General features: G+C 41.7%; 2 protein-coding genes across 7 annotated transcripts in view; both read right to left on the bottom strand.

Annotated features, from left to right (window-relative positions):
• Window positions 1-5,328, bottom strand: part of LOC113015304 (uncharacterized) — a 325,186-nt gene extending 319,858 nt beyond the window's left edge. The window contains exons 1-6 of one of the 6 annotated variants that reach the window (XM_080296231.1): window positions 5,213-5,328; window positions 5,096-5,139; window positions 4,307-5,016; window positions 4,193-4,258; window positions 3,839-4,036; window positions 3,070-3,755 (exon numbers count right to left, since the gene is read on the bottom strand). In XM_080296231.1, the coding sequence (XP_080152357.1) occupies window positions 3,845-4,036; window positions 4,193-4,258; window positions 4,307-5,016; window positions 5,096-5,139; window positions 5,213-5,235 (1,035 nt within the window). In that variant the 5' untranslated portion in view covers window positions 5,236-5,328 and the 3' untranslated portion in view covers window positions 3,070-3,755; window positions 3,839-3,844. Of the gene's footprint in view, window positions 1-3,069; window positions 3,756-3,838; window positions 5,017-5,095; window positions 5,140-5,212 lie in introns of those variants that run through there. The other 5 variants (XM_080296229.1, XM_080296230.1, XM_080296228.1 and 2 more) reach the window with 5 other exon arrangements.
• A 2,262-nt stretch (window positions 5,329-7,590) lies between these two features.
• On the bottom strand, window positions 7,591-12,510 carry LOC113014359 (secretagogin-like). The gene is made up of 11 exons (XM_026155821.2): window positions 12,371-12,510; window positions 11,583-11,653; window positions 11,192-11,287; window positions 10,971-11,060; window positions 9,859-9,915; window positions 9,579-9,656; window positions 9,441-9,496; window positions 8,888-8,933; window positions 8,685-8,744; window positions 8,399-8,467; window positions 7,591-8,148 (listed from the first exon to the last, which is right to left on the bottom strand). The coding sequence occupies exons 1-11, from the start codon at window positions 12,438-12,440 to the stop codon at window positions 8,023-8,025; spliced, it is 819 nt and encodes a 272-aa protein (XP_026011606.1). The 5' UTR covers window positions 12,441-12,510; the 3' UTR covers window positions 7,591-8,022.
• Between the last annotated feature and the right edge of the window lie 28 nt (window positions 12,511-12,538).

Genomic DNA, 12,538 nt, shown 5'->3' with positions numbered 1-12,538 from the left:
ATTTTGTCTGTGTCACCGTAAACGTCACCCTGACGTCTGACTTCTGGTGTTCATGGAGGTTGGAGGACATCTAATGGTCAAATGTAGTCAGTGAAGCTTTGGCAGAAAACAGTATGAGAAAAAGCAACAACACACAGTGGATTACATTATCCACTTACATGTAACCACATAACAAACATTACAATCACCTCTTGGTAGAGATGATTGTAAGAGCATTCTGTTTTCTGTAGTTTGAACTATCAAGACAAGATACTGAAGCAGAAAGAACAGAGCATTCACCTCCACCCACCCATAACGGGTCATGTTTAGTCATGTTTGGTCTTTACATCTTACTGTGAGCTGTTTTATATTCTTTGACCTCTGAGGACTCTATGAGAGAACACACTACACAACTAGAGAAGTAGAGAATTGTTACAATCTTGTGTCTTTGTCTCTCTGGAGCCGTTAATTTGAAAAATCCTGTCAGTCACTAGAATTTTAACGCGATAGCATTTTCCAAGATGGCCGCCTCTTCCAACAGAGGAAACAGCTATTCTGCTGCAAACTTCAAGAAACTTCAAGAAAAAAGTAAGAAATAGTAAGAAACTAACAGATGTTAAAAAATACTATTGGATTAGATATTCAGGTGGTGCAGTAGCACTGTTGCCTCACAGTGTGCAGTGCTCTTAATGGTATTTGAACATTAGTGTGGTGGTTAGAATTTCATCCAGGCCAGGGCCTTTCTGCACGGAGTTGGTATGTTGGTGTGGGTTCTCTCAGGATACTCCGGCTTCCTCCCACAGTCGAAAAACGTGAAGTGAGTGGGGTCAGGTTAGTTGGTGATTCTAAGCTGCTCATAGGGGTGAATGTGAGTGTGAGTGGTTCTCTCTCTCTCTGTGTTTGCCCTGCAACAGACTGTTGTAGTTCCTACCGTCATTTAGACAATTCCAGTAATATAGTTACTGTTCTTGTTAATGATAAACTACAAATTTACCTCAAATTACTAAAATATCTATACTTAAGTACGAGAACTAATTCTAGAATATGTGGAGCAGGGAAATTATTTTACTGCTATTGTTAAATAATTATCAACAGTACCATTGCATTAAGAATATAATCTGTAGTTTATATTGCATTCAGAGGTTTAAACAGTGTGTGTCTTTCAGAAAGACTAAGTTGCAGGCTGACAGGAAGTTGCAGAGAGTTTGCAGAAGTGAAAGCAAAGTCTAGGTTATTCAAAAGATTCTGTTATACTTTTATATTCTTTTATTAAGCTTTTAGTAGAGGTTCTTGATTAAAACATTTATTTTAAGTAGATGATATATACATAGTTTCAGTTCGATTATTACATATACGAGAGTGGTTTCTGTCTCTCTGTCTGGTTAGAGGTCAGGAGCTAGTCAGCGAGGTGAAACAGGGTGCAATTGTGGTTAGCACACAGACACAGACACACACACTCAGTTAGAGAGAATCATTTATAGATGAAAGTTTAATTATGTTTTGCTGGGATTGCAAAAAGCAGTTTGTCGCCGAACTGCTGCTGAGGTGTCAAGATGACAAGCGAGCATCCGGCAGTGACAGGAAGTACCTGTTATGAAGATAGAAGACAATTGTTCTTTTAAATTGTGTCAAAAGTCGTTGTGGTTTTGATATTGACGTATGTGTATATATCCTGTCTGTGACGCATGAAGGGGCGTCAGTAAATCAAACCCTGATGCTATAAAAATCTGTGTATGCTTTGAGGAAGTCGAAGATCAATTGCTGTCTGTAGCGATCTTCCCACGTGTGTATTAAAATCATTGTTTGACCAAGAGCTTCTGGACCATGGTGGTTTGTACTCTCCTTCCTCAATTTTTGAACCTTAACAAACATAAATATCTGCTATCGAAAGAATCGATCATTATAGAAATTCTGTTTGGACTAATATTCAAACTTATTTCCAGTTTATTTTGTTTTCTTTAAACCACAGGGATGGCTGTTTTCTAGTCTTTACCATTGGATTATGTTATTTTATTCACTGATCAGGACTCATACACACTTTGTACATGGTGTACTCCTTTTAATCTATTTTATCTAAAGTTATCTTTCTTTATAGCTTATTTTATTTTCTAACTGTTATCAATTAATTTTTTGTAATGTTTTACTCATTCAAATTTGTAATTAATTTTTTGATTTGTGTTGTTAATTATATGTCAGTTATTGAAGTATGTCATTTCTTTTATTAGCTTTTTAATCATCTTTGAAACACTTTGTTCAATAGAGTTTGATTTAAGCAGCTGCATCTGCCTTGGTTGCTTTACATCTGCTGCCTTGCAAACCGTAGCCTTTCATGCAGTTTCTGACTGGAGGTTTCTTCCTGTTAAAAGGGAGTTTTTCCTTCCCACTGTCATCAAAGTGCTTGTTCATAGGGGCTCATAATTGTTGGGTTTTTCTCTGTATGTATTATAGGGTCTACCTTACTATATAAAGCGCCTTGAAGTGGTTGTTGTTACAATTTGACACTGTTTAAATAAATGAGGGAGTAAAAGATCCATAAAACAAATATATGTTACTGCAGATGAACTGCAATGCACTTTTGACTAAAGTGCATTTTGATTGAATGTAAAGCAAAGCCCACAACACTGTACTGTAAACGGTGTGCTACAAAATATCTATAAAAAGTTTTACAATAAATGATATCTCTATCTATGAGTAAAGGAAAGGATGGTAAAACCCCCAAACAAGCAACAGACACTACGAAAGCTGAAAATGGAAAACCAACAGTGAGTTCATTGGAGCTGGGATCGGATGGTGAAGCGTCTCCTGCAGTCAAAGCTGTGTCATTTTGACCACACAGACTTGCTGCTTAATGACAGGGAGAAACACCACACACACAGGAAGTCAGTGTCCAAAAAAACAGCACTGTCATTATCTCCCCAAACTGGAGATGACTAAGCTAATAACAGCTATCAGAGGAGGAGGGGTGGGACTCTGTTTGAGCAAGAAGCAGCAGAAAAGTGAAAAGACAAGAAAGTAGCATTTGATGATACATCTATGAGATATGTATATTAATACTCAAGACTTTTTGTCCAAAGACAAAGCAATAGTGAATATTCTCTACAGAATAAAAACACTTTAATCCGAGTCTGTTAATACAGTTTACTTTTAAGGCACAAAAAGACAACACCTGATACTGACGGTGAAGGAATGATCAAAGTTCACAACTGGGCCCCAAAAACAAGACACCCACACCTTTCAAAGCTATAATCGCTGCTTGTGCTTTGAATTGCCTTAGTTTATGCTAATCCCTAATAGTGACCACCTGCTTGGCAGACTACCACCATTTTCCGTTTAGCATCTGGTTGGACTGTAATTTTTGCCATTGATAGAAGGCATTAAACTGCCATGTTTCCACCCCTTGTTCTTGAAGTGAAAATTGTGGTTGTGAACCCTGAACACTTGGTGAAACATTAAAGCTAAGCAGGTTTGCTTTGCTAAGCTACACAACTGTAAGATAATTACAATCTTTGGGGCTTAAGGCCTGAGAGGAATTTTATGTTTAACTATTTCAGGGGGGAAATAAAAGTGCCTTTTGTGCATCAGTTTGTATACTGCAACATTATGGTAGCAACAGTACAAACCTAGATCTACTGAGCAGCTCAGTTTATCATGAGAGCATGCATAAAACTGAACAAACAGGAGGTTTTAACAATAGCCAGAGACTGCAGCTCTGTGCACTTTATTAATTTCAGAAAATCTGATGCCATGCCAGAACGAACTGCAGGTGAGGCCAGAACCTGAGGAGAGAAAAATAAATGGAGTTTTTATAGCTTCTTAGAAACAAAACAAATACAAATAAAAGACAACCATTCAGAAATACCTATTGCTAACATCTGTTGTAGATGGGTGCCTGTTGCTGTGGCCACCTGTAGAGATTTCTTAATGAAACTGGAATGGGTCTGAAACTTCTTGGGTCAGCCAAGTCCCACATGCCAGATTTGGTTTGCAGCACACCTCCACTTGGAGAGTTGGCTTCACTGCCCTGGAGCTTGCTGACTTCGTAGTGTGGCTGCTGGGGCGTTGGCCGAGGCTGAAACTTACTGGACTCGTCGCCCAACTGTTCACGCTCGGGTTGTACCTGGACATGGAGCTTGCTGGCCTCGTAGCGTGGCTGCTGGGGGAAAGGCCGAGGCTGGGCCTGGGGCTTGCTGGCCTCGTAGCGTGGCTGCTGGGGGAAAGGCCGAGGCTGGGCCTGGGGCTTGCTGGCCTCGTAGCGTGGCTGCTGGGGGAAAGGCCGAGGCTGAAACTTACTGGACTCGTCGCCCAACTGTTCACGCTCGGGTTGTACCTGGGCATGGAGCTTGCTGGCCTCGTAGCGTGGCTGCTGGGGGAAAGGCCGGGCCTGGGGCTTGCTGGCCTCGTAGCGTGGCTGCTGGGGGAAAGGCCGGGCCTGGGGCTTGCTGGCCTCGTAGCGTGGCTGCTGGGGGAAAGGCCGGGCCTGGGGCTTGCTGGCCTCGTAGCGTGGCTGCTGGGGCAGCGGGCGAGGCTGGGGCCGAGACTGAAACATACTGGACTCATCGCTAAACTGTTCTTGCTTGTCGTGTGGCTGGGTCTGGTGCTCATTACTTGGCCGCTGGGGCACAGAACGCATCTCAATTGGATAACTTGAGACGATTCCTGCGTCAATCCAGTTTCTTTTCTGGGATGGTGCCAAACCCCACATGGCATCCTTGGACTGGAGGGCACCATCAGTATCACCCTGGTAATATGATGGTTTGTGGGGTTGTGATGAGCCAGATCTGTAGCTAGACATGCTTTCTTGTTGAAGGTAACCATTTAATGGCCTACCAGAGGAAGCACCAGCACCACCAGGCAGACCTGCAGCAGTGGGGTAAGAACTCTCAGGTGACCCATTTTCTGGCCCATAAACACCCAGAGAGCTTCGGGGTTGTGCATAGCTCTTATGTCTGGAGACAAGATACTGATTGTGTGGAAAATCCTCAGGCTTCCCAAAATAAGGCTTAATGACACTGGAGTAGCTCCTCCTGTAAGTAAGAGCTGCAAAGAGAAAATTAAATCGACAGTGCTCTAACAGGTTAGTGATTGCATAATCTAGTTTGCACACATCAATACTCACCCTCAGCATGCTTGCTGAAGGCCAACAGTGAGAGCAACAACACCCTGGAAATACAATGTGTGTTAAACAAAGTCAGCATATCAACAGATTTGCTAAAATGGAACAAAACAAGTTTACCTCACACAAGGTCCAGAGGCCATCTTTCAGAAAGCACAACCCAGCAGCCTGCAGAGCACGCACTGTTGCTTGCAAACAAACAACAGGTTGAGAACCAATCATATAGCACTAATTTGAATCAGGCGGGAGAGATTAGCAGAGGCCCTTCCATCCACCTCAGCAGCTGTTTGGAATTAAACTAATTAGCCAGCGTAGTTTGTAGACTACTTACAGGATCAGCTGACCAAAGTGATGACAGAACTTTAGCCCCCGTGTCTAATTGTTGAGACACCCAACCACGAGTTTTTGGATGCCACCTAAATCCAATAGAGTTTACATTCAAATTTGTGGTGCATAATGACTTTAAACTGACATGTCTTCACACCAAGGTACCCCATTCCTTATTGGTCTATTATCTTAAAATGGGTATTAAATTATGAAATATACTAAAATAAACCTAGTGATGAAAATTCAAGACTTTGGTTTCTAGAGGCTTTATGATATTTTATCATAAAAAACCACATGCTGTCCCTTTTTCCCACTACATGGTTGTAGAAATGTTGTTAGCATTATATTTTTGTTTAGTCTTACCAATAAAATGTAGATAGGAAGGAGTTTTCTGCAGGTTCACATTTGAAAGGAGACTCCACTCAGGCAAGTCTGCTGGACCAGACGGAGTGAGTCCCCACGTCCTCAAGGCCTGTGCCCCCCAGCTTTGTGGAGTCTTCCATCAAGTGTTCATGCTGAGTCTGAGTCTGAGGGTCCCGGTGCTGTGGAAGACATCATGCCTCATCCCTGCACCAAAGACGCCACGTCCCAGTGACCTCAGGATTACAGACCTGTCGCACTGACCTCCCACATCATGAAGACCCTGGAAAGGCTCATCCTGGACCAGCCGGCGAGCACTGTGAGGGTCATGTTTTTTGACTTTTCTAGTGCTTTCAATACCATCAGGCCGACCCTCCTGGGTGATAAGTTAGCAGCGATGCAGGTGGATGCTTCTCTGGTGTCCTGGATTGTTGATTACCTGACAGGAAGACCACAATATGTACGTCTCCCACAGTGTGTGTCTGACAAGGTGATCAGCAACACAGGGGCACCACAGGGGACTGTCCTCTCCCCCTTCCTCTTCACCCTCTACACCACAGACTTCAGCCACTGCACAGAGACCTCCATCTTCAGAAGTTTTCTGATGACTCTGCGGTGGTTGGATGCATCAGCAGGGATGATGAGACAGAGTACCGGGCTGTGGTCGACTCCTTTGTCACGTGGTGTGAGCAGAATCATCTGCAGCTCAACGTGGCAAAGACCAAGGAACTGATCGTGGACTTCAGGAAGACCAGGAAACACTTGACCCCTGTTTCAATCCAGGGGGTCAGTGTTGACATTGTGGAGGACTATAAATACCTTGGAGTACACATTGACAATAAACTGGACTGGGCTAAAAACACCACAGCACTTTACAGGAAGGGCCAGAGTCGTCTCTATTTTTTGAGGCGACTGAGGTCCTTCAACATCTGCTGGACAATGCTCAGGATTTTGTATGAGTCTGTTGTGGTCAGTGCGATCCTTTATGCTGCTGCATGCTGGGGGACTCAAAAAACTGATCCGCAAGGCCAGCAATGTTGTAGGAATGGAGCAGGACTCTCCTAAGGTGGTGTCGGAGAGGTGGATGCTGTCCAAGATAAAGACAATGTTGGATAATTCTTCCCACCCACTGCATGACATGCTGGTCAGTCACAGGAGCTCATTCAGTGAGAGACTGAGATTACCAAAAAGCACCACTGAACGACACAGGAAATCTTTCCTGCCTGTGGCTCCCTGTACAACTCATCCACTTAACACACTGTTTACTGCAACAGCTACAGCCTTCTTGCACATGTTCTTCTTTCTTATTCAGTTTCTGATGGGTGCAGAGGGATTTATTATAAACAAATAAACCTTAAACCTGTCTGGGGTAAAGCAGACACAACACGGCATCATGGTTCACTGAGCTCATTTTATGTGAACAAGTTCTGGTAGATGTGGAGATTTGTTAGGGTAAATGAAGCCAAATATAATAGGAGAAAAGATGTCCTGGGTATGTAGAAGTTTTTAAAATTGTTTCACAGTACAGGCCTCTAAGACTTTATACTAACTCAGCGTAAGAGGCACATCCTCTGATTAGTTTCAGGATAGAAGGCTTTAATATAAACTTAAATCTAGAGCATCAGTTTGGAGGGACAGCATATGAAAGGTATATTTTCAAAGTAATAAACAGGACTGTTTCCTGTTATGTGATATTTAATAATCTAAGGTGGTCCTTGTTGCCAGATTGATGTTTTCAGTAAAAAGACTTCAGGAGTCCTGCCGGTCGTCTGTGACTCCTGTGGTTTATGTTCAGAAAGACACTACTGACAAAACGTAAATCATTTTTATTAAATCTCTTCTATCTTTGCTACTTTCACAGTAATGTCATGCAAACAGTGATTTAGTCACATTACGCAGAATCAGCATGCGTTGGAAAAAGCAACATTATAATAATTCAAAGCAGATAGATATGTTTTACTTATCTACAGTAGAGTAATGTCATTATGGCAAGATCCACATTTAATGCAAAATATTTTCAAATAAAGAAAGATATTTACAGTTATGGAAATATGACCCAGTTAATAAAAACACAACACCATTTATCAACATGCCTGCAAAAACTGGGATCAGACGAGAAACCACAGGTGAAGAAAGAAAAGGGACGAGTTAAGACAATCAGCAGGATACAAAGAAGACGGCAAGTAAAAGAGATCAGCAGAGGAAGGAAGGATATACACTTCTTTGAATGTTTCCAGGGTCAGTTAGCTGAGCTTAAGGCCGAGGCAGAGAGCCAGCTCATTCTTTTGGATCTTTCCGTCTCCATTGATGTCACAGTGACCCATCAGGGCTTTCCTGAACTTATCCAGGTCTGTCCCACTGATGCTGGGCTGCAGAAAGAATTTATAGCTGTGAAAGTCTTAGTGGATTTAAATGCTTCAAATAAAAGTCTCTACAGGTTATTAAAACAAAGAAAGGTTTATTTAAAGAAAGTACCAACCCTACTCTGTAAGGGTTTTTTTAATGTTACAGAATAACTGCATTTTTGTGAGTGATATCAAAAATCATACAACAACAGAAACATTTAAACAGCACTAAACAAAAACACTGCTGTCGGGATCGTAAGAGTAAGAGTTATACCTTCACCAGCTCCATCATATCTTTGACAAATCCATCCACCTCAGGGCCCTCCAGTGCACCCGTCTTACTCTACACACACGTGGCATAATATTATTTTATCATCAAGAATAACTGCGTGTCAGAACTTCAAAGGTTTTCTTTCTCTATTCACATTTTTAAAGCTACATGAAAAATGTGCTTTGCGTGAACCAGTCCTGCTCTCTGGTTGTACTATTAACAAAACAACAAAAGAATTCAAGCCCAATGAGAAAGAGATGATTATTAAAGTGGGCAAAATTCCACTTACAACATCATAGTGAGCGAATATCTTCTCAAAGTCCCTCTTTCTGTCTTCCTGACTGCAAGCCTGAGAGCAGAATGTTGCACTGAATATGAATAAATGAACATCCAAACTGAGTATGGAAGGTTAAATATGATTCAGTCACAGTGGCTTTGTTGTTAGGTGCAGTTTATCCACTTTACACTACAAGTCAGCATCTTCACACTTACATCCATCTTGAACTTCAGCAGGAAATTTTCTTTTAAGGCCAAAATTCTGGAGAAAAGAAACAGATTTTTGTCAAATAGAAATATGATAGAATCCAATAAATATTTTCAATCCCTCAAAGGCTTTTGTGAGTGATTCTATCGGGATGCAAGGACAAAAAAAGAAAATATTTTAAAGCAGAACAATAGAAAATGAAAACAAAATAGAAAAACATGTAAAAACATCATAAAGAGACTCAAAACCGTGACAAGCAAGGTCACAAAAACAAAAGAACACAGAGAGGCTGATCGATCAAAACAAAGAAAATGACCGATAAAGTGACAGGGGTGCCACCAAGGGGGGGCAGGGGCCATCCCCCCCAAAATGTGCTGGCCCCCTCAGTGCTGCTTATACAGTTTTTGTCATCTGTAGTGTGTCATGTAGTATGTCCCTCACGATTTCCCATCCTCACCCCCTCCCCTGTGTCACCCCCATGAAAAAGTACTGCAGGCGTTGCTGCAAAAAGGGTGTAAAAACACTCGTTGGTGCCAGAAAGTGAAACAATTCGAACAGTACCTGGCCAGGTCATTGAGATCCAGTCTGCCATCTTTGTTTTTGTCAAACATTTTCATCTAGAGGGGGAAAAAAAACCCCGTCAGAGTGAAGATGAGCCAAACTTGTTGCCCCCCAAATCCCAACCTCACTGCCCGTTACCATGGTGTCAGTGTACTCCTCCAATTTTTTGGGGGTGATGGTCTTCCCATGTTGGAGGAACAAGTCTTGAAGAAACCCCTGAAGAAAGACACAAGAAAGACGCGTCTGCCACAGAGAAACTCCACCAAATGTGCTTTTTCATTTTAATTAAGCCCCAATAACGATCTAATCTGGGTTCACACAATAAGCAAATCGCTGATTTTTGGGGATCTGAAATCATTTCACCACCTCCGAAAGCTGTGTCTGCTTTTAAGATATTTCCTCAGATTTGAACAGTCACCTTGAGTTCAACAGCTGAGATGTAGCCACTGCTGTCTGTGTCATAGTTTCTCCAAATCTGCAAAAAGAAAAAAAGGAATAATCCTAAAAATAAACCATTAACATGAAATTACAGTTCGTCTTTGTGCCGAAGGTTGAGCCACACCGACAACAGTCTAACCTACAGGTCTCCCCTTCAAGGTCCTTTCCTTGTTCAGCTTTGGACCTCTTCCAGCACGTTGCACTTTTTAGATCATTCAGTGGATGCATAGTGGATCTCTACTAGTGTGTGAAACTTCACGTAAATGTTGTGGAAGATTGCAAAGTCACAGGAAGCCAAATGTGAACAGTAGGGCAGATGGTGAGCAAACATCATGCTGGTGTGCCCAGAACTTTCCATCGATGGTTTCCAACTCTCTTGGTGAGGAATTTTCCTCATTTTCCTATTTAAGGAAAGATGGTTAGCTGGAGGTGAAGCAGAGAACGGGAGGAGGATGGTGTCAGCGAGAAGCCTGCTGAAACTAAGTTTAAAGTAACTGAAGCAATGTCCAAGGAGGAAACCAGAGAAGGTGGAGCTTCCCGACGTGTTTTTACCAAAGTGTCCATGGTTAAAAATAAAGAAAGAAATCCAGGTTCTCCTCTGTTACGACTCAAAAGCTGCAACATAAATATGGAGACTAATACCAGAATTTCACAAAGAAGAGGTTTTAATTTAAATTACATAATAAGCCTCCCTCAGGTGTGCCTTTATCCACACCTCACCAACTGCTGCCAACAGCTGAACACTCTCGCCCTACAAAGAGATTAGGGGCTGCAGAGCGGTGTCATTCGTAATGATTGATAAGACAGGGAATATTGATTGTCTATTAAATTAAAAGGTTAACGCCTTTACAGTTTCATTTAGTATTTTGTTTTATTTGCATGCATTATCTATGTAATTATAATTCTGAGCATTTTGTGACTCATGGTGTTTCAGAAATGTGCACATAAATACCAAAAGGAAACAAAACTGTTGATATTGATTAATCTCTGATTTGTGAAATGCTCTTCCACACTGTTACTCATTAAATACCCATCCTCCTCCTCCTCCTCCATTCCTCATCGCTCCATTATTTGTTGACCTTTGACCCTCACCCTCATAAACTCCACACTGTTGTCCAGCGGCGTCTCTCTGCGGAACAGAAGCAGGAAGTTCTCCTCCTCTGGCAGCATCAGTGTGGCCAGCTGAAAAGGTGACAGAAGAATCTGTTGTTGAGTCTAATTTCTTCTTCTTTTTTGTAATGTATGTCTTTTTTGTACAGGAGTGAATATGCTTGTTGGTTGCTGACAGAACACATCGAAGGCTGACCTCGTACCTCTTGGATCTGCAGACGTCCGTCAGCCCCGATGTCACACGCAGGCATGAACTTCTCTTTCAGCCTTCTGATTTTGTCCTCAGTTATCTCCTCCTTCTGAAAACAGCATGGACGTCAGTCTGCAGCTAATGAGTTTTGGGCATTTCTGGGTCCTGTTTACTTATTATTTTTTAACCTCTGGGAGTTACAGTGAAGTTTTCGAGGCCTTTAAATGTGACAGCTGACCCAGAAAAATCCAAATGCTACCAAAAAGTTACCATAGTTGTTTTAATCGTGTCTGACTTTTACAGTGCAAATGTTAAAAAAAATACAAACTGTAGTTCAGAACCTCGTTTGGCCAACAGGAAACGATTCGCTCATCGTTAACCGTTCTCACACGTGGATCTCTTACCTTCATCCCGAGTTTGTGCAACGTGTGTTTAAAGAAGGCCTCCAGCTCACTGGCTTCGATGTAGCCGTCGTCTAAGACAGAAACAAAATGATGGTTTTTCTGTCACTTACTCTCGAGTAGAACTGCTTATGTGACACTGATACAGTTTCACTTCTTTCTTCCAGCTAAACTGGTTCAGTTCTTCTGCACGAGCCGTTTTCAGAGAGCGGAATCATAACAGGATTTACTGCGACGGTTACAATCTTTCCAAACAATGTAGTTTGTTTAAAATTAATTGTTATAATTCAGATAAAAACTGAGTTTCCTCTTAAAGTCACAAAGTTGAAGCTGGAACTGAAGAAAGTCTCAACAGCTTGATTAAACCCTGCACTGTTCACACGTATCATCATCATCTCACACATTCACTTCCATCAGCTACAAATCACAATCACAACAATTTATCCGTTTATTTTTGTATTTGATTGTAGTTTAGTTTTACTTTTATTTGAATTCCATCATTATTTTCTGCTTAAGGACTTTTGCATTTCTTCGTGTCCTGTTCCATTTTATTGATTACTGTACATTATTAAGCTATTATTTTATTTAATTATTGGTCTGTTTGTTAAGCTGCTGTAACATGATCGTCCCAACTCACTGGTTTCATATCACGTCAAGTTTGCACTTTGTATTTAGAAGCAGTAGCAAACTCAAATCAATTATACAGTTTGTATGCCAGATATCTTTTTAATACGTTCATATATCTATATATATTAGTAATTTAAGGTCCATTAAAAAGCTCGCCTTCTTACCATTTATGTCAAAATGTTGCCAGATCTGTAAGAATCCTGCAGCGTCCAGTCTGTCCAGTGTGCTGTCCATGGTGCTTTAGACCAGTCTACAGGCAGGAAACAAACGTGCCCGACGTCCTCAGAGAGACAAAGACGCTCTGTCCCCCTGAAATAAAATCTGCTCAGGCG

Source organism: Astatotilapia calliptera, chromosome 22, assembly GCF_964374335.1.
Source record: "Astatotilapia calliptera chromosome 22, fAstCal68.1, whole genome shotgun sequence".
NCBI lineage: Eukaryota > Metazoa > Chordata > Actinopteri > Cichliformes > Cichlidae > Astatotilapia > Astatotilapia calliptera.
The sequence above is the reverse complement of the archived record's forward strand: the minus strand, read 5'-3'. Positions and strand labels throughout refer to the sequence as shown.